Below are 26,977 nucleotides of genomic sequence, written 5' to 3'. Positions count from 1 at the left end.
CTTAAGTCTCTGGGTAAGGGGGGGGGGGTCACACAGGAGGTGTAGGATTCTTTTTCCAAGTAAAATTTGCATAAAGTAGCTTATATCTAATATGTTCTCTGCAACAGTTGCCCTATCCTAAGAAGCAAAAGCTAACATAATGTGGGTTCGGGTGGCTCACATCTGTAATCCTAGCTACTCAGCACACTGAGATTTAAGGGTCTGTTTAAAGCCAGCCCAGCAAAGAAAGTCCCCAATATTCCATCTCCAATTTACTGGAAAAAAAGCAGTGCTAGAGGCATGGATCAAATAGTACAGCAGCCAAAGCAAGCTCCAGTATAACACCCAAACTTCAAAGCACAAATGAAGCCCTAAGACTAAGCTCTAGTTTCTGTATAATCCTCATTCTCAGTGTTTAGTTGGGAAATCCGTTTTTAGATTCTCACTCAAGTACACAAGGTCAGTGGTTCCCAACTTTCACGTGGTCTTTTAAAGCCGGGAAGAACTATTTTTAGAAACTAGATGGCCCATAGTTTGGCATTACCCTGTGCCTAATTTTCATCGTTTCATGTACAGAACCAAGACTATACATACGCACCGCACCATAGGACCAGGGGAAATGTAGGACAGCGTGCAGGACTCCCCCTAGAGCTGGAGGTGAGAAGTGCAAGCTAATTCTTCCTCCCCCTCCCTACTTTCTTACGCCGGAGTCCTCAATGTCCCGCCTCCTCACGTGGTGTCGTACGGGCCTCAGTTCCGCCCTCTCGGGCGCTAATCCGTAACGAAAATCAGCGGGACCCCCCTTCAGGTGGGCGGGAAAAGCTCTAAGCGACGTCCTGATAGGTCGGCAGATTGGCGCTGGAGCATGAGGTCACTGCGACTCCTTTAGTGCGTCGAGGGCGTGGCGTCGGCTCAGGGCGCCTGAAGGAGACTTGGGACCTATCAAGCCTTTCTTTTCTAGAGGTTTCGAGTCGCTCCACCAGCCGCTACCGGCGCTCCATGAGGAAGATGCTCGCCGCCGTCTCCCGCGTGTTGTTGGGCGTTGCCCAGAAGCCGGTGAGACCCTGAGCGTGCCGGCGGGAATGGGGCCCGGACCGGGGCGAGGGAGGGACGGTGAGGCCTCCCAGTGGGAAGCGGGGCGCGGCCGCGGCCTTTTTTTTTTTTTTTTTTTGGTCCGCTTTTTCGCCGCGCATTCCGCGCCGGGAGGGGCGGCGTGGAGCGGCCGCTCCTGCCTGAGAAACCCGATACCGGCTAGGTCCGCGGAGGGGAGGGGGAGGGGAGGGCTCGGTCGCCCCCCCCTCATCCCAGGGTTCAGCTCTGCACCTGGCGGGCTACCGAGGTGTGTGGCCTCGCCCGCTGGCGCCCAGGAGAGGTGGGGCTTCTACCTGTTTCCCCGGGCCTCCCGCTCATTTTCAATCGTCCTAATGTCATTACTGTTGAGCTAGAGGCTGTGTAGTACGTTCTAGTAAAAAAAGGGGCTGGGAATCCCGAAACCCACTTAGACATAGCTTCGTCATTGACTCGCCCTTAAGTACAAGAAAAGAAGCGTGTGTGTGTGTGTGTGTGTGTGTGTGTGCCTGTGCGTGTGCGCGCGCGCGCACACGCCGCTCTTGAGGTGAGCCCTTTTTGCTCAAGACTAGAGCCCTACCACTTTGAGCCCCCCAGCTCCACTTTTTTATTTTGAGGTAAAAGCCTCATGGACTTTTCTGCCCGAGCTGCATTCCCAACCATGATTCTGATCTCAGCCTCCCGAGTAGTTAGGACGTCCTTCGGCCCAGGCTCCTCATCTCTGAAATAGAGATTAAGAGGATCTATTTAACTCGTGGTGTTAGCGTGATGATCCCAAGACTGGTATGTGTTAGAAACTTTACAAATAAATAGTACCTGGAACCTCATAGGTGCCCTGTGTATCTGGAGAGTGTTTCTGGTTTTTATACTGTTAAGCATTTGTTGCACACTTGTGCTCGGCTTTGGATTTGGGTTCAGATGGGGTGAGGCACTCTAAAAACAAACTTTTTCCCTCCCTCCAACATCTGAGCTTTTCTTGGCAGTCAGCTTTATAGCAGTCAAGTAGAACCTGGAGTAAACTGCCTTCATCCTTAAGCATACACAGGCTTAGGTTGAAAGTAGCTTAGGAAAACCCTGACCTTAGGGTTGGTGTTAGAGCATAGGACTATGATTGCAGCTTTTGAATGTACCATGATGCCTAGGCATCGAGGATTCGGAACTCTGGTCACACTCAGATGGTATTGGTTTTTTTCTGCTGCTCAGCCTTGACTTGTAATTCTGGTTCTAGCAATTCCCCCAGGACTTGATGCAACTCTGATAGGGGCAAAGCTTTTCAAAAGGTAGGGAGTGTTTTGCCTTAGGGGTTCTATTGATTTAGGGAAAAGCTAGCATTCATCAGATAACATATTAGCATTTGACTTGTAACTAAAACACATTTCCTGTTAACTCATTTCTGTGTGCATTCTTGGTATAGCCAACATATGTACCAGCCACTAGACTAGATATGTAGAATATCAGTTCTTATTTGAACATGAGTAATAGCGATATATTTAAACTTACACACTTCAACAGTGGAAAGGAACAAGCACCCCACAGATGCTACAGAACATCAAGGAGAAAACACTCAGGAGGAGCCAACACAAGATTTAGGCTGGGGGCTGGGGATATGGCCTAGTGGCAAGAGTGCCTGCCTCAGATACATGAGGCCCTGGGTTCGATTCCCCAGCACCACATATACAGAAAACGGCCAGAAGCGGCGCTGTGGCTCAAGTGGCAGAGTGCTAGCCTTGAGCAAAAAGAAGCCAGGGACAGTGCTCAGGCCCTGAGTCCAAGGCCCAGGACTGGCAAAAAAAAAAAAAAAAGATTTAGGCCGCTCAAATTTAAAATGGCTGACTAAAATCCATTGTTTTAAGTCTTCCATTGCTTCCATCTTATATGTTTCTTGCTAATGTGTTTAATTCATACTCTGAGTGATAAAAAAGTATCCTCCTAGATCTACGTCATAGAATAATAAAATTTGCCCCAAGTAGAGATTAACTGACAGTTTTGTTTGAAGTGTAATTTTGAAAGTTGTTCAAATAAATGCTATCAGGTTACAACCAAGAATAATAAAGCCTACAGATTATCTGTTCTTTTTCCTTTGGCTATTCATTTTATTACATTATCACTATAATGTCTTTGAAAACTGAGTGGCCATGTGGATAGATTTGGTTTTTGTCACTTTTCTCGTTCCCTCAGATAGGGGTATGGTTTATATTTCATTGGCCAAAGCATTAATTCATTTTACATGACTAGGAAGATACCAGCATAGTGAACGGAGCAGGAGAGAAGCTTGCAAACCTTCTGGGGCCTTACTAACTTTCCATGACTTCATAGTAGAGACTTTCTGAAACTGACATAAAAAAAAACTTACCTGTTTGCATATTTTGTTTTCCTAGGCAACCAGAGTGCTAGTGGCATCACGTAATTTTGCGAATGATGCTACTTTTGAAATTAAGGTAAGAGATATTTTATCTTTTTCCATAGGTACACTATAATACATATTTTGCCTTTAGAACATTTTGATATTGGTATTTTAAAATCATTTTCTTCTCAATGTTCCACAGCCAAAGGCTCAGAGAAGTTTAGCAAAAATAAATTACTCTTAGCAGTTTGCTGGTAGTTTAGAAAAAAAGTGGAGATTTACAAAAAAAAAATGAATGGAATATACTCCAATACTGAGGACATTATTCAGCTAAACATTTGATTGGGTTTTTGTTTGTTTGTTTGTTTTTTTAACGGTTTTTTTGTTTGTTTAGTACCAGAGATCAAACCCAGGATGTTGCACTTGCTAGGCAAATGCTTTGCCACTGAGCCTTCAGCTAAATATTTGAGTAAGAAGGTTCTTTGGGGGTTTTGCTTTTGAAAATTCATTTTTCAATCTATAATTACTCAGTTGACCTCTAAGGGTTTTCAGTGAAAATCATCTCAGAAAATTTCCTTCAATACCATATCCCTTTGTATAATGAGATTTCTAGACTTAAGGAGTTAGCAGCATTTGTAGCATTGCTGATGTATTCCTTGTCTGTTTTGCAAGCTATTTGTGAAATTTGGATCTTAGATTGAGTCAGCAGTTTGTGATGGAGTAACTACAGCATGACTACCTTCATTTCAGAAGTGTGACCTTCACCGGCTGGATGAAGGCCCTCCCGTTACAACTGTGCTCACCAGAGAGGATGGGCTCAAATACTATAGGATGATGCAGACTGTGCGCCGGATGGAGTTAAAAGCTGATCAGCTGTATAAACAGAAAATTATTCGTGGTTTCTGTCACCTATGTGATGGTCAGGTGAGGATAGATTTGTAATAAAACCATGTATATTTAGGTATTTGCATATACTTCCTATTTAAGGATTTTACCCTGCCTTTTATGCCACCAGGATTCGAAAACTAGAATGCCAAAACCTACTGTGAAGCTTAAGCTAAAGTATTCATTCACTGAGAGCATTGCTGATTTCATGTATTTATTTTTTAAAAATAGGTCGCCCAGGCTTGATTCCAGCTGGTTAGTATCACGTGGAAGTACGTCTAGGGTTTCCTATTGTTTTTCTAGAAGATTCAAGTTTCATATGATATTCTCTCAAGGTGGTTGGGTTTTTTTTTTTTTTTTTTTTCCTTTTTCTGGTACTACTGTTGGAACTTGCTAGGCGGGTGTTTTATCACTTGAAACACACTTCCCAGTCCTTTCCCTCGATATTTTAATGTTGACATGACGTGGATTTTGTTGGTATCATTATACAGGTTAAAGGAAATAACACATCGGTGTGTTCTTAGTTTGTGGCTTCTGGTTTGAGTCTCCACTCTGTTTTTGGTGAAGAATGGCTACGTTCTGTGGTTACTAACGACTAAGTTCTGTTAGCCAATGTTGCATAGCACTGGCTCTAATAGAAATTTTCTTTTTAATCCAGAAATGTGTACTGTGTTACCTCATGATTTCTTCCTTCACCACAGGAAGCTTGCTGTGTGGGCCTCGAGGCTGGCATAAACCCTACAGACCATCTCATCACAGCCTACCGGGCTCATGGCTTCACCTTCACTCGGGGTCTTTCTGTTCGTGAAATTCTCGCAGAGCTAACAGGTTTGCTGTGGATTTACAGAAAGGGGGAATGAGTGGATTGGATGTGCAAATAACTCCCATTAAGATCCTAATCCTTATGAAAGTTAAAAACTTTTCTCAGTTTTAATCCCTCTGTTTGATGCTCTGGCACATTTTATATTTTTGAGTAACCCGAGTGTTTATGTGGCCATCTGGTCCTTATGGTAAAAATTCTTAAAAAGTTAGGCGCTGACTAAACAGAATAAGGTTTGTTATTCCTCAAGTATGTCTCGTAGTAGTATATTCTAAGATAATCTTTTTACTAGTCCCTTCTTCTGTGTCTTCCTCTGTGTAGTGTGCCAGTGTGGATGTCAGGTGTGTAGAACTGACCAAAAACAAAAAAATCTAGGATTCCACACCAACATCTTGATGGCAACTAAATGAAAGGAGAGCAAGGTCAGGAAAAGGACTTGGAGATAAGGAAAAGGGTTCAGTAGAAGGACAGATACTTAAGACAGTTGAACTAGTCTCAGAGTAAAAGCTTGGGGTGTGGTTTTGTTTGCTTTGTGTAGTTGGCCTTTGATGTGTACATGTGCACTGCCATTTCCAGGACGAAGAGGAGGTTGTGCTAAAGGGAAAGGAGGATCTATGCACATGTATGCCAAGAACTTCTATGGGGGCAATGGCATCGTTGGAGCTCAGGTAGTGAACAATGAAAAACATGTTTCCATAGATTTGGTCCTGGCCCATGTCTTTGTAAACTAGCACGCTCAGAGAACTTTTCTCCGAAGGATTTCAGTTGGGGCAGAGGGTGTACTTGGTTTAAAGACTTAATTTCTCTTGCTATTTGAGAAATTAACAAGTCGGTTGGATAGATGGTTGTTAAGTTTTGTAAGTAAACAAGAGCCTTTAAGACTGTACTTTCACCTTTTAATTTAATTCCAGTACATTAATTACTACCTCTACATGCTCCTGGGATATGCTAACTCTGGGGCCAGATTAGAAGATAGGGACAGTCAGGATTATCTAAAGTTGGCTTCAATCAGTACACAGTCTTGCTCTCACCAATTGGTGAATGGTGAATGGAACATTATATCTAATTTAGTAGGACTCTGTTAATACATATTTTTTACCTAAGTTTCTTCTTCTTTGACTCTTAAGTTTCATTGTTTGGATCTTCGGGTGCAGAAATGTCATTGCCCTCTGGACAAAGTGGAATAGTCTATTTCCTCATGTTACTTTCCTGACTTGTTAAAATAGCCTGTTGTGTGAGTAGAGACAGGGTTAAGGCAGGAGGAATCAGTAGCAGTAGTGAAATTTCCATCTCCAGTTCTGTCCAAGAATTGAAGTTACCAGCATCACTCGGATTTCTGTGGTTTGTTTCTTGGTCGTCCTTAATGTTAGGTACCCCTGGGAGCTGGGATCGCCCTGGCCTGTAAGTATAATGGAAAAGATGAAGTCTGTTTGACACTATATGGTGATGGCGCTGCTAATCAGGTAAGTGTGTCTCTTACCCTCTAGTAGTAATTGTTGGGTTTCCTAAGTGTTGAATAGTTGTAGTTGAATTTGTGAAGAAAGGCTGTGTTGCACTGACCATGGTGGTTCACACTTGTAACCCTAGCTACTGGAAAGGGACTAGGAATGGAAGTGAGATAGATTGGGAGGACTGTGGTTTCAGGTCAGTTGGGGCAAAAAGTTATAGAAACCCCATCTCAACCAATAAAAACTTAATGTGATGGTGTGCACTTGTCGTTCTAGCTGTACGCCAAAACAGATTGGGAGTATGGCTCAAGTGGTAGAGTATCTGCATAGCAGGACTGAGTTTAAGACTCTAGAGCTGAAGAAAAAGATTTTTGGTTTTTTAGTTGAAAGAGCATTTCATATAGCAAGTGAACTTTGGTTTCACAAACATGTTAGCATGTTGCATGTGACACGTTTACCAGTCTTACAAACATTCCTGAAGAAGCTCCTTTGTTCTATTTGCAAGTTACAAGTACTCTGTGACAGATGACTTGTTCCCCCTAATTTCAATTTCTAACCCATTCCAAACCAGTATTGAACTATACAGATCCATTCTTTTAGATACTCAGGCAGTATCAAATTTGTATAATAGCATCTGAGCCCTGACTCTTCATTTTTTGTCCTCTCTTGGTCTGAGTAGTTAGCAGTCTACAGAAGGCACTTGGTAAGGCCCTGTATTTGGTAGTGATTCTTACATGCTGGTCCACCTTGATTAGCCACTGGATCTGATAGATTTTTTTCTTAAAGGCATAATGTAGCCAGGTATCAGTGGCTCACACTGATAATCCTAGGGACTCAGGAGTTAGATCTGCGGAATGCAGTTCAAAGCCAGCCCTGGCTAAAAAGTCCATGAGAAGACTCTTATCTCCAATTAAATACCAAAACAACTGGAAGTGGAACTATAGTTCAAATGGTAGAGTACTAGCCTTGAGCAAAAAGCTCAGGGACAGCATTCAAGCCCTGAGTTCAAGCCTCTGACAGCACAAAAATAATAGTAAGGCATAACAGTAATAGCTACATATTTACATGTTGAACCTCTTTCAGTGCACTAAATAGTACTAATGGGGCCCTACAAAAAACAGGTTAATAGGATTTGATTTGTAAGTTTCTTTATTTATTTTTTTCTTTATTTATTTTTTTGGCCAGTCCTGGGTCTTGGACTCAGGGCCTGAGCACTGTCCCTGGCTTCTTCTTGCTCAAGGCTAGCACTCTGCCACTTGAGCCACAGTGCCACTTCTGGCCATTTTCTATATACGTGGTGCTGGGGAATCGAACCTAGGGCCTCATGTATATGAGGCAAGCACTCTTGCCACTAGGCCATATCCCCAGCCCCTGTAAGTTTCTTTAGTTGCAAGAATATGATGCCTGCTTCTTCCTACCACTCCCAACGCACAGGTCATTCACATCAGAAATTTTGAGAGTCTTTGCCCTTTATGAAAGCTCTCTGTAACCGTGGATAATGATGAAGTCTAAAGAAATAAGCAAATGGAACCTCATGAACTTTTTATAAATACTTGTAGGGTCAGATATTTGAAGCCTACAATATGGCAGCATTATGGAAATTACCGTGTATTTTCATCTGTGAGAATAACCGCTATGGAATGGGAACGTCTGTTGAGAGAGCAGCGGCCAGTACTGACTACTACAAGAGAGGAGACTTTATCCCTGGGCTGAGGGTAAGGACAACTGGGATAGCCCTATCAGCTAGGTGCCCTTCTTCGTGCTGTTGAGCTGCTTGACAAAATTGAATTTGATCAGATCATGTAATGTAAAATGTGAGGGCCAGGAGTAGAATGCTTTCCTAGCATGTGCAAGGTTCCAAGTTTGTTCTCCAGACCTAGAAACGAAGGAAAATTTATGTTTTGCCCCTTCCACCTTTATCCACAGGTAGATGGAATGGATATCTTGTGTGTCCGAGAGGCCACAAAGTTTGCAGCCGCCTATTGTAGATCTGGGAAGGTAAGCCACTCCAAAGACTTTGTCTTCTCCTGACAGTAGGTTTGAACTGCAAGCAAATAGGCTCCCTCATGAATACCATGACCATGGTAGCTCACCTCCTACATCTTTTTCTCTAGTGTTCTCTTACATTTGCCTCGCCATGACAATCTGTTTTTCCCTTTTGTTTGATTATGTGTCCCTTCCTGTTATTTATCCTATGACTCTTGAGTTAGGAGATTGGGCTTCCCCCACAGTACCCAGCCAAGACCTGTGCTTATATAATAGGCACTTGATAGATTGTACACAAATAAACAGCAAGGTTGAAGTGTATAATCTTAGTCTTGTCACTTTGGTCTCAAGGATCTTTTTACTATACATATGGCAATGAGGAAGAGGGGAGCAGTGAGATTGGCCTAAAAAGTTAACTTTCATCACTAGGATAACTTTAGTGGTATTCCTCCCTAAACCAGAAAGCATACCCTGTGGCTTACCTTTCTTAAATTTATTAAGAATGAGAAGGATGAAACAAATAGCTGTTAAGAATCAGTTAACCAACAAAAGCATCTGTGAGACTCACTTGACAGTATGTTGAAAATGAACTATACAACTTGTGGGTGGAGATGGCAGAGATAAACTGGGAGAGCAAGGGACATTATCCAAAAAGAAAGTACTTATTACCTATGTAACTAACCCCTCTGTACAATAATGAAAAAAATTAATAAGAGAATCAGTTTATCAATAAATTCTTGACAATTCATTCCATTTATATATCTGATAAGACTATACTGAATGCTGTAAGGGTCTCCATTTGAGACTGGGGGGTGTCGGTGCTCTACTCCCTCTTATCTTCTCTAACCACTTGTGGGTTCATTTTAGGGACCTATCCTGATGGAGCTGCAGACTTACCGTTACCATGGACACAGCATGAGTGACCCTGGAGTCAGGTAAGGTCCCGGGTCACCTGGGATTCCAAAGTGGATAGGCTTGGATTAGTGCTATATGCATGAAGAGGCAGAGCATTTCAGTGTTTACTTTTGAAGTCAGATACATGTTCATTTGATTCATCAAATTAGTCTCGCTGGTATCAAGTACTTAATTTGACTTGCCTTAAAGCTTTCTTCTAATAAATTGCTTCCAATATAGAAAGCATTCTGAAAATCCCCTACAAATACCTAGTGTGTTGACCTGACATTTTACACCTGGCCTATAAGTAAACCACAGAGAGAAATTATCAACTTAAAACAAGTCTGATGATAGATGAGCATATTGTGGCATTTAGTTTATGGTAGACATTGCCCTAAATTCATGGAGAGGTCTGGGGTTGGCAAAGTTCTGGGTGACACGTGGATTGTTCAGTAAATCAAGATACATCAATCAGAAGAGCTAAGTGACATAGGCAGGTGTGAGCTTTCCTTTTTCACTTAGCTCTAGCACATAATTCTGCAGTTGCTGGTGTGGTAAAATTGAAAGAAGTCTATTTAGAAATAAGCCTTTGTAGAATGAGCTAAGGTAAACATATGTACAAAAGGGCATTTTGTGTAATTCTGTCTTAAAAATGGTAGAGCTTTGTATGGCCCTCCCCCAAGAGGGCTCCATGCAGACACCCGCACCTGTTTGTCTGCGCCCAGTATCTGAGTTACCAGGTGATCTTAGAATTGCTTCAAGGGAGATTAACTGACTCCACCCACCATGTAGCCAAGATGGTGAATTTCTGAACAAGTCATGGTGCTCAGAGTGCTTAGGTCACTGATTGCCAATTATTTTGTTTTTAGATCAAACCCAGAATGGCTAGCCTTTGAGGGGGAACCTACAGGGGGGTCCCTGGAACCCAGCCTGCATTGCACTCTTGAGGGCACAAGCCAAAAGGTTGGGCCTTTGAGACTGATTTTCTAGCCTATGAGGCGTTCTGACTTTATGGAGTAGTCTAGTGAGGACATAGGTGTCCATAAGAACGTAGATGGGGGTCCACAAGGACATAGATGGGGGTGGGGAGTCCACAAGGACATAGAGTCAAATTCTTGATTCAGGTATCCCTGCAATAAGAACAGACTGGCCATAAAAACATAAGGGGTCCCTCTGGTGTGGTCTGACAAAACAGAGGACTTGTAGACGGGAGTCACTCACCAGACATAGAGAGATGGTGTGCTGGGTGTGTAGCCTAGCCAGCAGTGGTAAAGGCGAGAGAGAAGTCCCAGGTGAGTTTCCTCTGGCTTTCGGCAGTCTGGTCTAAGGAGGGGCAGTCAAGAAGGTGGGTTAGCCCTCAGAAAAGAGGGAGGAGGGGATCCAGCGACTCCTGACTCTGTCCCCTCCAGTCAGGCACCAGGTGTAAGGTTCATGGGAAAGGAAACCAGCCACATGGTTCAGGCAGAAAGGAGTTGATTGGCGGGGAACGCAAACTGCCAACCCACACAAGATGGAGGCGTGGGGAGACAAGACAGGAAAGAAGAAGGGAAAAAGAAAAGAGCAAGAGAAAGGGAAAGAGTGGGGACTGTTGAGCCCGATTATATAGGGGAAAAGGTGGGAGGTATGGCCAGGTGGATTGGATGTGACTTCAGAGAAGGGGGAGCTAACTGCCTCCAGGTGTGCCGGGTTACCTAGGTAACTCAGGTACGGGGCGCAGACTTAAACAGGTGGGGGGCATCTGCATGGAGCCCTCCGGGGAGGGCACAGTAGGAAAAGAATGTGATAGAATCAAGAGGCAGAAAATGAGGGAAAAAATATGTAACAGTATCAAGAGGCAGAAAATCTGGTATCTAAGTTTTTGCTAGCCATTCTTCTTTGGGGTCTTAGAAAGGCAAGAAGGCATGTGTATTTTTCTGCTGATGTTCTGATGCCTCAAAGTCTATTATTCTCATTGTTGTCCTCCCACTTGTGTAAAAATAGGAGTGTCAAGTGGTCCGATGGCTTCTTTCATACCCCACTTCTAGATTGAAGCAACAAACCAAGACTTGAGCCTTCTTGTCAGAAAGCTGGAGAAGCCCTGTATATTAGTGTGGTTTCCATAAAAGATGCAAGAAGTTCTTACAGGCCCTTACGTGTTTCCTTGCCATTCCCACAGTAATTACTACCAGTATTGATGTGCCCTTCCCTATAGAAACATACTCTTGTATTTCACTAAGCAGTCTGTGCCACACAAACTCTTCTCACCCATCTCTAACCTCATCTCCTTCCCCATAGTTACCGTACACGAGAAGAAATTCAGGAAGTAAGAAGTAAGAGTGACCCTATTATGCTTCTCAAGGATAGAATGGTCAACAGCAATCTGGCCAGTGTCGAAGAACTAAAGGTATAGTTGCTCTAGTGGGTTGAAGTCTGGCTTTAAAAAACGAGTTCTCCTTTCTCAGCAATCAAGTTTTCTCCCACACAGAGCATCCCCACCATTGCATGGCCACAGTTCTAGGTGAGTTAGTCCAAGCTCAGAAAGTGATGAGATGGAGAGTTAATTCATGAATCTTACAGGACTGTTGTAAGACTTGGTGGGCAGTGACTTGAGTCAGTGGGAAAGCATGTGCTCTTAAAAGATGTAAATCGGAGTCTTCACCCTCCTCTCCCAGTTTTCTTAAAAGCATTTTCCTAAAAATGGGCTTTGGGTTTTTAATTCATAGGTGTCCCTAGAGTATCTTATAGTCTTTAAAATCAGCAGCAGTTACTATTACTTAAGTGACACTGACAACAGGTTTAGGTAGAACTAATTGGTGCAGAAGCTGCTTGTTGACTCAAAACTCTCTTGCAATTATAATCTGATATTCAGGAAATTGATGTTGAAGTGAGGAAAGAAATTGAGGATGCCGCCCAGTTTGCCACCGCTGATCCTGAGCCGCCTTTGGAGGAGCTCGGCTATCACATCTACAGCAGCGATCCACCGTTTGAAGTGCGTGGGGCCAACCAGTGGATCAAGTTTAAGTCAGTCAGTTAATGGGAGACTGTAACCGATGGGCTGTTTATCTGCGACTGTAAGGAAATCAGTATTGTCAACTTTAAGGGAGACTAATAAGGAATATATCCAGAAAGAAAATGAGCACCTAGGAGACTTCCATTATGACTAAATAGCATGTAAATTAAAGGGAGAATAATGCATGTCAGTTGTACATTGTTGCATTAGAGGAAGTTACTGAGTACTTAAATATTCTGTGTGACTATTATACTGTTGGATTTGTTTGTATAGGTCTAAAATAATTCTACCAAATTATACCCTGCCCCCTTTTCTGAGATTGCTGTCTCCGCAGAGGCATAATGAGATAAAGCCATGGCCCACCTACATAGGATAGCAACCACTCCATTAATTTCTCCATAGTAAGACACAATATTTATTTTTATAACAAAGTAAAAGTTGAAAATATTTACCATTCAAAAATAAGACAACAGTCATTTCTAATGCAAAATAACTTAGTTCTGTCTCCATTTGTACAGTCAACATAGAAATGACATTATTTTCACAAGTTACATTTCCATCACATGTAAGTGCAAGGCACATTTGTATCAATTTTACCTTTCAAATCTAAGCACTAAACTGGTAAATAACTTCTACCCTAGAACAGTGACACCTAGCCTGTTATTTAACCACACTTTGGTTTATCTTTCCAGCAAGTGCTTTAAGGTGTATTGATAATGAAATAAAAATAATGAATGTAATGAAATGAAATTGTTTTTTTTAAGAGTTTTCTAATACTCTGGGATATCAAAACTAAGGCTCACTATTCACATTACATACAGTTCTATAAATCTTTAAGACATTTATAAATAACAGGTTGAAAACTTCAGTAAGAACAGTCTTTGAACAACAGTGGGTCTTCCATTTTTTTCTTGTGTAAACTCCAAACCACAAACATGTATGGTATTTGCCTGCTCTGTGCTCAGGCTTAGCTGTCAGTGATTAAGCCTCATCTGCAGTGGTTGAGGATTTCTGAGCCTGTCTTCTGTGCTGGGAGACGGCATGCCAAATCCTACAGAGGACTCCACCACTGCAGAACAAACAAGAATTAGCCAGGGAAAACTGAGTTTCAAATCAACCAGTCCAAACAATTCTACAGAAGTCATGTGGCAAAAGGGAACGTATAGCATTCTAGATTGGCCATCTACTCAGAATGCAGTCTTAATCAGAATTCCAGATTTCAGAAGGAGGAGTAGGGTGTTGTAAAATAAATATAGGAAACAAATTTCAGGGAGCCAGGAGCGGGCACTTTTATCTTGTACATCATTTTAAAGGTTATTCACAGGAAAAAATATGCCAGCTGTTCCGTAGATCTTACCGTAGTTTAAGGTATCTTAAGTCTTCCTTAGTGATATCATTAAGAATATGAGAAAGTGTATAATCCTCTTCAATAATCTGAAATGGAGATTGGATATGATATATAAGAGAGAAAGCTTGTAAACAATACCATAAAATTGTATGTGGTTATAATTTTACCCTTTCAATTGTATTTGCATCCACTCCTTGTAGTTGCAACCAGTCTATAAGCTCCTTATCTGTTCCTCGCCCCTGAGAGGGTTCTGGATTCTCAGTGTTACCTGTATTGATGAAAAATTTGTTTTGTTTTAACCTGTAGCCATAAAATGCTTCAAATGTAAGGTTGTGATGTGCAGATGAATTAAATTAAACCTTTATCATTCAACTGTTTCAATAAGTGTGGCACAATTCATAGGCATCGAATTTATTTTGTGGAGAATAGAATCCTTCTTACCCTAAATGTGTAAACTCAGCTCTTTTCCTACTGAATACGAATATATCCCTGGCTGCACCAGACATCTAATGAGGAAATGGGTTGTAGTAAGGTGTTGCATTACAGTTTGTCCATTCCACAGTCCAAGGGGGAGCTGTAGCCCTTTTCTAAGGTGCATGCAGTAAATAGGATAGCTTGCTAAGGCATAATTTAAGCAGTAAATAGCGCATTTGAAGTGTATGTGTATGTATTCATATATATGAATTGGGGGACAACTGAATTTGTTTTGGATTCAAATCTCAGTATTAGTTCTGCCTCTGCCTCCCAAGTACTGGGGTTATAGGTATGTACTACTGCACCCAACTCTCAGGTATATGGTTGACACACACAGTCATGCACTACTTACTATCAAAACACAAGCATTTTATTTTCCATTATCCTGAAAGGTTCTCATTGGTGTCCTTTCATAGTTTCCCCCCTCATCCTATTCAGATTTGCTTTCTGTCACAATAGTTTTTTCCATGTGAATGGAATAAGAGTATGCAGCTTTTTTGTTTGTTTTTACAATACTGGAGATTGTACCCAGGGCCTAAAGCATGCTGAACAAGCACTCTACCACCTGTGTTCCCACCCCACCCCTGCCCAAGGTAACCTTTTTAAAAATATTACTGCTTATTAAATATAAAATTATCTGGGTGCTGGTGGCTCATGCCTGTAATCCTAGCTACTCAGGAGGCCGAGCTGAGATCTGAGGAGCTGGGTTTGAAGCCATCTTAGGCCAAAAGTTTGTGAGATACCGCTAATTAAACAGCAGAAAGTTGTGCAAGTGATAGAGCCCCAGTCTTGGTTGAAAAAGCCAAGTGTGAACAGAGGCTCACTTTGTAAACACCCCTCCCCCTTCCTCTTCCCTAAGAATCCCTATTGGTTCCTTCACTTAGTGAACTGCATTTCCAATTTCTCCATGCTATCAATAATAAGACGACTTGCGTAGTATCCCACAGCACCGGGCTAACAGTATAGCCCAGCTGCTGCTTTGAATCTAACTAGAATATTCAATTTTTAGTTTGTCCAAGCAACTAGAATATTCAATTTTTAGTTTGTCCAAGCAAATGGAAAATGACTCACCATCAGATTTGAATTGTGACTTAAGGCGATATAATTCTTGGGTTTTCTGTTCTAGATCTAGCTGTAGAAGTTTCTGGTACTCTCTTTCTTTTTGAAGTAGGTGTTCCAAAAGTCTTTAAAGGAAAAAGAAACAGCTATTCAGAGAGAACTCAACACTATGCAGTTACTGAACATAATGAGCCCACAGATGGTACACAGGTGTCATTGCAGCCTGGATAGACAAACTTCCCTTAGGTTTTTTTCCTCCTCTTGGCAACAAAGACCAGTGCTCAGTATATTTTTGCAATGCACTGAATAGATGTGTCCCCCTGAAATTACATGCAAACTCCAAGGTAATGTAGCAGGTTGGGGCTTGTGGGAAGTGATTCAAGTGATTAGTGCCCTTCAAGAAGCCAGGTGCTGCGGCTCATGCCTGGAATCCTAGCTACTCAGGAGGCTGAGATCTGAGGATGGTGGTTTGAAGCCAACCAGAGCAGAAAAGTCTAAGACTCCTGTCTTAAGCCATTAGTCTAGAAATGGCACTGTGGCTCAAAATGGTAGTGTTCTAGCCTTGAGTGAAAAAGCTCAGAGGTGGTGCCCAGCCCCATGCCTGCCAAAAGAGAGAGAGAGAGAGAGACCAGGAATCTCCCTCCTTCCTCCCAGTGGGAGTTAAACCAAGGAGATTGCTTCTGAGCCAGGAGCTGGGGGCAGAGAAGCAAAGGGGCTGAGTAGTTAAGGCAGAAGCAGGACTGTGCTCCTTGCCGTCAGTGGGCTGTGTCATTTCAGCCTCATCACACTTCTCAGTAAACACCATTCTCTTCGAAGCCTAGTTTTCAAGCTGACATAACAGGACCTAAATAATGAGTTCACCTAGAGTGGCAGGCTGACCTGGAGTGCACCCTCGGGACAGTCTCCTGACATCTTTCCTCATGGTCATGTGGGGACAGAAAAGTAGGTCTTGGCACAGTTGAGCCTCTCCAGTTGTGTCCCCACCCCCAACCTCCCGTGCCAGCTCTGGTTGCGCAGCTAGGGGATAGGGTTGGCAGATCAGACCCATAGCTTTTATTTTTTTCCTTTTTGCATGTACCTAGTATAAAAATCAATTTGTTCTAACTGCATGCCCTTTTAATTCATTTATATTATTTGTGCTGGCGAAGTAGGAAATACAGCACTCAATTTTAAATGACTGAAGTTAATTATTGACCTTGCCCTGACAAAAATCACTACAATAATATGTAAACAGATGAGAACATGGGTTCTCCTGGGGTTATTCAATGGCCAAAATGGCTGGCCTTGGACTTCGCATCTAAAGAGACTGTGCCTGATCTGTGCAAATGGTTCTGGTGTGTCCCTCACTACAGACCAGTTATTCCCTTGCACCATTCTGTGAATCAGAGCCATGCTTCAGCTCTGTCCCCAAGCAGACAGCCAAGGCCTCTCCCTGCACAGGGACACAAAGGCTCCATGTTTACTAGCCATTCGCATTCACGTGCTGACTGATGTTTAACCAACTACTGAGATGAGAAAATAAATGAACGGTGCAGAGGAATGACCTTTGAATCCATCCATAACATGGCAGGAATTGGGTAATTACGAATGATACTGGGAAGTTTTGAAAGATGGCCAAGTTTTACCACCCACTTTCATAGTTGTCATCTGTTAAAATTTTAAAAAATGTTTGCTGCCACTACCTCTTAATTAAAATTCTACATCTCTACAAAAGATCTGCCTACGATTAAACTTAAGACATCCTAGAGGGTATATGTAACTTTTCATCCAGACGTTCAGCCAAAGGTTAATCCAGAATCTGCTAAATAAAAATCAGCGTGACCAGTGATATTAAAGCTACATCATTATTTGGACTAAGCACCAACTAGTTTGCTATAATTGTGGACTACATATTTTTTAAGCTCATTGGTGATAATGTGACTCTCAGTGCAAATATTTAAATGAGTTCCTACTACATACCAAGAAGTGAACAAAACAGGCCAGTGTACTTGGGAAAACATTATGTTGGTGCCAGGAAAGCAATCTATTGGTTGGTTAGGAAAGCAATCTATTAACACCCATCTAGGGATCATGGCAAACAGGAAGCCATGCTGAACAGGCAAGACTTCCTTAAAGTTAGGAATCTGGGCCATACTGCCATGCACAAAAGTGCTAATTTGTCCCTCAGACTGCTACTTCTGCAGGAACCCCATCTTCATGAAGGCAAAACTCAGAAGTGAGTGCTGGTTCTGTGACTTGAACTCAGGGCCTCACGTTCTCCCTTAGCTTTTTTGCTGAAGTCTTGCATTCTACTACTTGAGCCACAGCTCCACTTCTGCATTTGCCTTTCAAATGGCAGATTTCTGTTTGGCCTTGTGCAAGGCACTCTAACCCCTGGTTCCTCTTATTAAAAACAAACAAACAAAAAACATTCCTGGTTGTTGCTCCAGCCTGTAATCCTAGCTACTCAGGAGGCAGAGATCTGAGGATTTCTGAAGCCAGCCTGGGCAGGAAAGCCCATGAGACTCTTACCCGCAACTGACTTTCAAAAGGCTGGAAGTGGAGCTGTGGCTCAAGTGGTAGAGCACTAGCCTTGAGAAAAAAGCTCAGATAGTGCCCAGATCCTGAGTTGAAGGCTCAGGACCAGCACAAAAAACCCAACAATTCATCATTATAATTTTATAGCCCCACAGACAATATCTTTCAGATGTTGAGGTAAATTGATGGTCATTTCATGCATTTGTTCAGCTAATAGATGTGGGCATAGCATAGGGTTGATGTTAGGAAAAGTTAATGAGCATGGAGATTCATTTAGCAGGAGCAAAGAGTAATATATCCAAGTGGCTCTTCTAATCAAAGGAATAATGGGTTGAAAGGTATAAGAAAGTAACAAGTGTAAAAAGTTCAAAGATGAAAGGGATTTTGAGCAGTCTATGTGATCAGAAAAATTATGTAGATTATTGAATAAGTTATTAAATATGTGGTTAAAAAGTTCATCACTTTGTACTGGGTAAAACTAATTAAAGACAAATTCATTTTTCATTTTTTTAGTAAGAGAATCATTTCCCTTTTCTCAATTCTTACATTATAATAATATATAAACTGTTTTGAAAGTAAAAGCAAAATGAGAAGATGAAGAAGAAAGCATTCCCTTAGTCCCCCAGTTGAAGCTAGCAATACACCAATGGACCCTTCCTGTTTATTTGTGGTGCGGAGCCTTTTTTCCCCCAGTTGATTTGGGCTCTTAGCCAGCATCTTCTGGTTCCCATCCTCCCCCTGCTCCTCCGAGTGGAGTGGGCGAAGGTCCTCACCTGTGGCTCTCCTGCCTGAGGTTGCTCAGCTGGAGGCGCAGGTGTTGGAGGTGGGATTGGGTCACCTGGACCACCATTGAACAAGGTCTGCTTCCCCTGGAGGCCTCATGCTCGGCTCCGCTGGGCGTGTCCTCCGGAGGGTAGTCTCCTCCCACTTCCTCTGGGTCCTTCTCTACTTCCGTCTCAGAGGCAGACTCAAAGTGGGCTCGGAGCTCTGAAATCAGACCACAGATAGCAAGGTCACATTTCAACAACGGCCCAGGCCTAGTGTAGCTCTCCTCCCAGGCGGGCCTGACCGCTGCCACACTTTGTTCAGCGGATTAGTGACGTTATAAAAGGAGAGGGCATCATTTCACCTGGATCTGAGGCTTGGAAAGATGATATCACGCACACACACGCACACACCTGCTCCCAATTTACACATGAAAACACTGAGAATTAAAGATGGAAGGTGCCTAAAGATAGTTTTACACAAGTACAACCTGTGACTCAGGAAGCATTCAGGAGAGAATGCAGAACATCTGACTCCTACAGGAGCCAGAGACAATGTCCACAGAGGTTCTAAAACCTCCCTTCACAGGAAGAGGACCCTCTCTCTCTGCAAGAGAAGCTACTGGAACATTTCAGAAAGCAAACAGAAACCCCCAAGATTAAGTAAGGCTGGACGTGGAGTTGGTAGGTACTCTGTGGTAAGCAAGCACAAGACCCTGGGTTGGACTTGATCCATAGTCCTTTCTCCCTTAAGTTCTTTTTTGGAAGGGTCTCCACATGCTTGGTGAGGCTCACCTCAAACCACAATGTTCCCAATCTGACACCCTAGTACCTGGTATTACAGGCGTGAACTGCAGAGCTGGGGCCCAAAAGGCCCAAGGTTTCTGTAAGTAGTGAAAGGTGATTCTGAGAGAAAGCAGACATGCAACTATAACTGTCTTGTAAATGTGTGCACTGATATGGGTCCCGGAGGACTGGGCCAATGCCTGCCCTCAAGCTAGGCACTCTCTTTCTAGATCAGCCACCTTCACTAATATCCCTGGGGTCATCATGACTTTTTCTTACCACAGACATCCCCACAAGATATTTATGATGGCATCCACTTGACTGCAGGGAAGTCTAAAGCCAAGACAGAAAAGAAAAGGCAACATTTTTTTTGTGTGTATGTGTCAGTACAAGGGCATGAACTCAGGGCTTTGGACTCTGGCTTGGCTTTCTTACTCAAGGCTGCCACTCTACCACTTGAGAGCCGTATCTCCACTTCTGGCTTTTCTCCCCTGACTGGGCTGGCTCTCAACTCAGTCCTCAGATCTCAGCCTCCTGAGTGGCTCGAATTACAAGCATGAGCCAGTGGGTACCTGGCTACACTTCCATCTTTTGCTGGTTGAGTCCTAATGCACTTTCCTGCCTGGGCTGGCTTCAAAGAGCGATCCTCAGATCTCAGCCACCTGAGTAGCTAGGATTCCAGGCGTGAGCCACCAGTGCCCAGCTGAGAAAGCAACAATGAGTGAGTTATCGAATGGTTTGGGCGGGCATGTACCTGGGATGAGGATGGTGACTGCGGCCTGCACTGCTCTGCGGATGATGTTGTCCATTGCAAACATCCAGTGGGGCCTAATCAAGTGGTTCCTCAAAATTTTATTTACCTAAAAATCATAAAAACTCAGATTATTCTATTGTTACACTTTTAAGAAACACGAGTTCTTAATTGGAATTTGTTGAGGCTCAATCTCGCTGAGATTAAGTTTTACCTGGGCTGCCCTGGATTTATGCCTCGTGTGTTTCTTCTAAATGAGACACATTCTAGTTTGACTCGCAGCCACGCTGCCATCTAAAAGATGGGCGCAGCAATGGGACTGACCTCACTGGGCATCTTTGATTTTATTCTTTTTTTTTTTTTTTTTGGCTCAAATCTGGAATCTACCACTTGAGCCATGGCCACAATGACCATCTATTGAGCATCTGTTACATGACAGACATGACAACTTAGAACATAAAGCCGAACCAACCATGCCCGGAGGAGCTCACATCTGGGCAGACAATTGGCCCATTCACCCAGATGTGCTCCCTGTAGCTACAGACTCAGTGTTTAGAAAGAGCTGCTGAAATTCAGAGTTCAGGGGTCAACCTAAGAAAACGTGGGAGTGCCGGAGAATATGGTGGGTGGACACTAGCATGTACTTGAAGGCCGGGTTGAGCACTTACAGCATCCTGGAATCCAAACAGGACCAGGTGAATCTGACTGATGGACGAGCTGTCAAAATCCAAGTCCATCTTTAGCTTTGATATGGTGCATGCCATCACCTTGTGCTCCGGGGAGCGGATAAAGTCCCTCAGGATCCCAATTATTTGCTTGATGTGGCCAATTGAGAGATGCAACTCTTCTGAACTCTGATCGAAAACAGACACAATAAACATTGAGTCATTTGCATCGAGTGAATTGGGGGGCAGCGGGTAGAAAATTTAAAAACGCATTGTGGGAAACTAGGCTGTCCATTTACTAATGGAATTGTAGGATTCCTCCAGGGAGAAAAGCCCTGTTTCTGGGATTCCCTCTATATTCTTCCTTATGGGGATCTTTGGGTCCGTTGCTCCTAGTGGGCACCCACCCTCGGCATTAAGCCCCCCGTGAATGGTTTAACCCCTCATTAGCCCTCATCTATGACATTGTCAGAAGCCATAAAAGGGCAGTGGCTTCTAAAATGATTTTTCCCCTCCAGAGGAAGAGGGACCAATTTGCCACTATCATGTCCCAGTTAAAACTCAAAATGTTTTCCTTTGTAACTATGTTCTTTGAATTGGGTGTTCTCCCAGCTTCTGAGAGCAACCCTAGTCAGTCCCGTAACTCGGGATTCACTCAGCCCTCAGACTCAAAATAGATAAGGCAAGAGGAAGCCAGAGGTGGACAGGCTTTTGGCTTCCTGCTGCCATTTGGCCTGCATTCCACCAGGGGGCAGCACCACCCCACCTATGCCTGAAAACCCCCTCTGCAGATTCATGTTTCAATGGAGTTGGGTTTTTGGGGTTTTTTTGCTTTGTATTTTCTTTTGTTTTGTTGGGGAAGGAAGGATGTGGGGAAATACTAGTGGTTATTACTGCAACTGGGCAAATATTTCAGAATGGGTGTATGGAACTTTGTGGTCCCTAAAGACCTCAGGAGAACCTGGGTATAGGTGTGGGGGGAGGGGGGCTGGAGCTTTCTCTAGGCCAGTACCTGGGCCACACACAGTACCTGGGCCACACACTCCTGCAGGTTGGACGCCACCTGGTCCTGCTCCTCCAAGAGGATTTTGTACAGGATGGACCTGCGCTCACTGTCCTTGCGCAGCAGGAAGAGCCCTGGGTCCCTGTCTTCAGGGCAGGAAGCTGAGTTCCGCTCTTCCAAGGCCGAGTTCTCATCTGGAACGCTGTGGACAACATCCGTGACAAGCCCTTCATGCGTGTCTGTCCCGCACCATGCTGTGGGAAAGGGGCAGGGAGGACGACCCACACTCCCCACGCTCCAGAGAAGAAAATGGCGAGAAGGGGCTAGTGCACCAAGATAGCATGTTTGGGGAGGGCAAGAGAAAGGAGGAGGAGGAAGGAGACGTGAGGGAAGGAGAAGTTACAAAAGGGAGGAAGGAGAATAAGCAGGGAGAGGCAGGGGATGGGGGGAAGGGGGAGGGAGGAAGCAGAGGGGAGATGGGGGAGGAGGGAGGACCAGAAAGGAGAATGCACAGCTAGGAACAGCCTCCTCGCTTGCCTCTGGCCACCTGCTGCCCTGCAGAAAGCAAGCGGAGGCCTTCCCTAGTCATCAGGATTCTGCCATGAGAAACACGGCCCCCCTCGTGGGCCCGTGACAGAAGGACGCCATACCTGAGCAGGTGGCTGAGCTGGGGCCGGGACACCTGGCCCTTCTCAAAAAACGCATCGGGCTGCGCATCGGAGTCGGGGGAGATGGAGCCGTGTTCACTGCTGCTGCTGCCCGCCGGCTCCCCTGGCGAGGGCAAGGCGAGGACACTGGCGGGGCCCCTGACATCCTCTGTGGGAAGAGAGCCAGACAGGAAGTGGGGAGGCTCGGAGAGGAACCCGACATCCACTCCGGGGCTTGCCAAGCCTGTGCTGCTCTAAGGGAGGGCACAGAGCCCCAGGTGGAATCCTGGTGAAAATGTTGGCGTGGAAAGGGCCCCGTAGGCACCCTCAATGCAAAGAGCCTAGGCCTAAGCTCCTCAGAGCAAGTCGCAGAGCCAGGCTGCGTGGCCTCTAACCTCGTGCACACTAGAGGGAAAGAAGCTTCCTTTCCAGAGGCTGCTCATGGCATCGTCATGTGGTGTGGAGGTCAGATCTGGCCAGCGCCATCATTGGCCACAGGGCGAGTTGTACTATCTGGCATCTTGTTTCGATGAGTGTGCACTTGGCCTATAGGTTACTGAACCTGTCAGTCAAGTGCCTGGGTCTGGGAGCTTCCTGTGACCCAGCCCCCTGACCTGACCCTACTTAGGGTCAGGCCAGCTCAGGGGCCATTACACCCCACATATCTCCACGTTCGTGTCCTGTCTCCTGGCTCATCTCCAGGCACCAGGGCATCCCAAGTCAGCTCTCCATCGGAGCGGAATTGGTTTCTTCTCTGGTCCATTTCCTGACTGTGTTCAGGTTATTTGCAGGCTGCAGGCCTTTGTAACAACTGGCTGCCGGCAGCCTGCTAATAAAGCCTCCAACATTCCATCCTTCAAAACGTGGCTTCTTGGATAATTTACTATAGAACAATCAACTTGGATGTAACCGCTCCAGAAGGTGGCACTGGGATTTGGTTGTTCACAGGACAATCACCACAGGAAAACCTCCCTAACACCATCCTTTAATCAAGGTCAAGATCAGCCCAGGATGACAGGCCAACCCCCCCAAACTAAGCCCCCAGCTCTGCATGAGGGAAAGATACAAAACCTCAGGCACTAGACTTCTTGCTAGCACCTTCCTCACAGTCCTCAAGGTTTTTAACAAGGTGGCAGGGGGGCAGAGGCACCTGGGAGGCTCTCTGGGACACCGTCAGAAGGTGGAGGGACATTTAGTAGTCCCTTCGAGCCTGCTGCACCACTCTTACCACTCTTCACAAATGGGCCTGACGTGGGATATTCGGAAAGCTGGAGAGCTGGGTCTGAAGAGAGAAGCCCCAGAGTGTCTCCCCCGCCCCAAATCAAATAGGTAGGTCGTACCTGATGGCTTGAAAGCAATTCGGCTCTTCTTGCCTTTGTTCACCTGCCTTAAGAAATTCTGTCTGAGTAGGTCATCGGCGGTGGCCCGCTTGTGGGGATCGGGCTCAAAACAGCATAAGATGAAGGCTTTGGCCTCGGCTGACAGGGATTCTGGAATCTCAGGGTGAATCTTAAACATCCCCACCTACAGTGGATGCAGAGGTAATGGCTCAGTGCGCTTCAAGTGAAGTCAGGGGCACACATCCAGAACAGAAAGCTCCTATACTGATCATCCCCCGAGGAGCGGGAGCACACGAGCCCCCGGATGCTCCTCTGTGCAAGCCTTTGCTCCCCACATCCATAGGGAGGGCCCACTTCCTCATCCCAGAGCCTTGTCGGTGACTTCGCTTTGTTCCACACTTGGTGGCAGCATTCTACTCATTTCCCCTGTTCATTCTTCTACCCCTCTCCTATTGAATGCCGCCCCCCCCCCCCCGCGAGTATTCATTTCCTAGGACTCATTTTGTTAGGCTGTGACTTAGTCTTTCTAAACAATTACACTATTTGTATTCTCCATAGATTCTATTATACTTCAGTTAATTCATTTATACCGCTTGGGCACCACCCAGGGTGCTTACTTGTAGATTTATAGGCAAGAATGCACTGCATATGCCACAGAGCTGAGAAAAATAAGGGAAGGGGTGGGTGGAAGGGAGGTGAAGATGTTACAGGGAAGACACTGTTAAGGACGCACTGTGTACGTACATTGCCTCATTAAATGGCAGGAAAAAAAGTCCTAAAAATTAAGAAAAGTGAGGGAAGGAGTGGGTTGGGAGGGGTGGGTGAGAATGTTGAAAGGGATGACATGGATCAAGAGGCAGTGTATTCATAAAGTGCTCACTTGAATGGCAACTCCTTTGTACAACTATCTAAAGGAAATAAAATATATTTTTTAAAAAGATTGTGGCAGGAGATCTATTGTGAGGCTCTCAGAGCCTCAGCTTTAAGAGGCCTTAAAGCCATGGCTGGGGTCTGCATGGAGCCCAGAGATCACCGTGCAGTCCAAGGAAACTGGGATAGATGAGTGGAGAGAGCAGCCCCTCGCTGCTGCCCCACCGCCATGAGAAGGGGCTCTGTCAGACAGTCCTGCACCTGCCAAGCTACCATGTGGATGCGCCCAGATGAGGGAGCCCAGGCAAGACTGCCAAAGGGCTAATGGTCAACTCAGAACTGAGGAATGACCGTCATTGTTTACACCTTTGGAGCAGTACAGTGGTTTTTGTCATGCGCAGGAGAGAAATGAGAGGGATTTCAGCTTGGGATAGGAAAGCCTTGCACTGAATATCTACTGTCTATTTCCTGACACCAGGTCTCCAAGAGACCTCCACAGATTTCTCCTGATCTCTATGCATCCACAGCCCGGACCACCAACCTCTAGCTCTAACTCACAAGCCAGTGATCAGACAAATCTGATCACTCACAGTAACTTCTGGTCTCCTCCCAACAAGGTACAGTGGCCCATCGCCTTCCCATGAGGACTTGCTAGAATGGCTGTGTCAATTCCCTCCTCTAGCCAGCTAATTACTGTCCTGCTCTCCATCCTTGTGACCCATAGCGGAGCAAGAGTGGGTTCCCAGATGCCATATCTCACGGGGACATGGAAATGCTTCCAGGACAAAACTTGCCAAATCCCTTCCTGTGTAATTGTTCCCACCAGAGGTGGCTCACTCACCTTTTTAGGGGGTTTCATCTTAAAAATGCATGGCTCTACCTGTGTCTTTTCCAAGACCACTAGAGAACCCAGCGGTAGAAGACATTCTGTCTTCTAGACCCCTGCTCACTGCCAGCCCCCATAGCCGGGGAGGGCTCGGCTTCCCTTGCCGCACTATGTGAGATCTAGAGGCTGCAGAGATTTCCCATTCCTGTTTCCCAAATGTCCTTCACTAGGTGGGCACATCTCATTCCCAGGACACTGCTCACAGTCAGAATGCATAGCCCGAGACTGGTGTGTTCTGAGAACACTAAATGCTGGATGGAATCCAGTCACCAGGACTTGAAATTCAGGGCACTCCCCCCCACACACACACACCTGAGTGGAAGGCAGACATGTTCACAGGACCCACCTGTACTAGGGTACACAGAGACAGAAAGGGGACAGAGGTAGCTTCCTCGCTGGCTCTCAGAGAAAGAAGAGAGCAGATGTGGTCAGCACCCTGCAAGTACATCGTTTCTTTTTTGCCCGTCAGTACTGGAGTATGCAATCAGGGTCTCATAGTTGCTTGGCTTACTTGCTCAGCTGGGGGTCTGTCCCTTGAACCATGCCACCAGCCCTCCTTTCTGCTACTTATTTTAGAAATAGAGCCTAAGCAAACGTCTGTCTGGATTGGCCCCAGATCTCAGCCACTGACACCTGGCAGGTGTCTGACTTTGAAAGGTGCTTTGCTGTTACTCCAAAGCTCCTGCCTCAATCATGTGGCCCTGTTGTTAAAAAAAACACCGCAGAAATGAACAACAGGAATGGATTGTCTCGCAGTTCTAGAGGCTGCAAGTCAGAAGTCAGAGTGTTGCAGGGGCCAGATTCCCAGATTCCACCTGACATGTGTAGGGAATCTTTCCATGCTCCTTCCATGCCACTGCTTGTTGCAAGTCCATCTCTGGTGTTCCTTGGCTCTCACCCCAATCCCCTACTTTCATTTGGCATTCTTCCTGGATGCCTTCACATAGTCATCTCCCTGTGTCTATCTGTCTCTCTGTCCAAGTTTAAGTGATTTTTGAAACAAAAGTCTTACTAAATTTGTCTCTAATGTTCAATCTTCCTGCTTCAGCCTTCTAAATAGCTGGGATCTCAGTCTCTTGCCATGCTATGTTAGCGCCCACACCATTGGCCTAATTTTGAATTGATTGTCCCTATAAACACCATATTTCCACACTCTGCCTTACTGGGAGTTCGGAGTTTCACATACCATTTTGAGTGACACAAACCCATAATAGTCCCCCTTAGGTAAGAGCAAGTGTCAGACACTGCCCAGGAGTTTACTAAATTTTTCTGAAGGATTCTAGGATCCCAGAAATAGCACAGAGATCATTTTTAATATTATTTCTTGTTAGCAAGAAAAACTGACATTATATGTCACCAAAAAATACATTTATGTATTTTCAGAGAATTCACACAGCTAATTAGCTAACACCAAACAGGAGACAGAAGAGGAGATGGGAGTGAGTCATGCCCTG

General features: G+C 44.8%; 2 protein-coding genes across 2 annotated transcripts in view; one reads left to right on the top strand and one right to left on the bottom strand.

Annotated features, from left to right (window-relative positions):
* The first annotated feature begins 861 nt into the window (after window positions 1-861).
* Pdha1 (pyruvate dehydrogenase E1 subunit alpha 1) lies at window positions 862-14,163 on the top strand. Its single transcript, XM_048335675.1, has 11 exons — window positions 862-1,035; window positions 3,426-3,485; window positions 4,142-4,315; window positions 4,978-5,104; window positions 5,673-5,764; window positions 6,467-6,559; window positions 8,104-8,259; window positions 8,471-8,542; window positions 9,398-9,465; window positions 11,699-11,807; window positions 12,273-14,163. Exons 1-11 carry the CDS (start codon window positions 979-981, stop codon window positions 12,435-12,437), a joined length of 1,173 nt encoding a protein of 390 aa, XP_048191632.1. The 5' UTR covers window positions 862-978; the 3' UTR covers window positions 12,438-14,163.
* Map3k15 (mitogen-activated protein kinase kinase kinase 15) overlaps window positions 13,265-26,977 on the bottom strand; it is a 100,038-nt gene continuing 86,325 nt past the window's right edge. Inside the window, exons 20-29 of the mRNA XM_048335677.1 lie at window positions 23,768-23,951; window positions 22,431-22,596; window positions 21,808-21,982; window positions 20,781-20,966; window positions 20,116-20,221; window positions 18,585-18,798; window positions 15,307-15,419; window positions 13,929-14,029; window positions 13,771-13,847; window positions 13,265-13,482 (exon numbers count right to left, since the gene is read on the bottom strand). Of these exons, the coding sequence (XP_048191634.1) occupies window positions 13,395-13,482; window positions 13,771-13,847; window positions 13,929-14,029; window positions 15,307-15,419; window positions 18,585-18,798; window positions 20,116-20,221; window positions 20,781-20,966; window positions 21,808-21,982; window positions 22,431-22,596; window positions 23,768-23,951 (1,410 nt within the window). The 3' untranslated portion in view covers window positions 13,265-13,394. The remainder of the gene's footprint in view (window positions 13,483-13,770; window positions 13,848-13,928; window positions 14,030-15,306; window positions 15,420-18,584; window positions 18,799-20,115; window positions 20,222-20,780; window positions 20,967-21,807; window positions 21,983-22,430; window positions 22,597-23,767; window positions 23,952-26,977) is intronic.

Source organism: Perognathus longimembris, chromosome 28 (assembly GCF_023159225.1).
Source record: "Perognathus longimembris pacificus isolate PPM17 chromosome 28, ASM2315922v1, whole genome shotgun sequence".
In the NCBI taxonomy this organism is placed as follows: Eukaryota; Metazoa; Chordata; class Mammalia; order Rodentia; family Heteromyidae; genus Perognathus; species Perognathus longimembris.
Note: the sequence above shows the minus strand (reverse complement) of the source record. Positions and strands in the feature narration are given on the sequence as shown.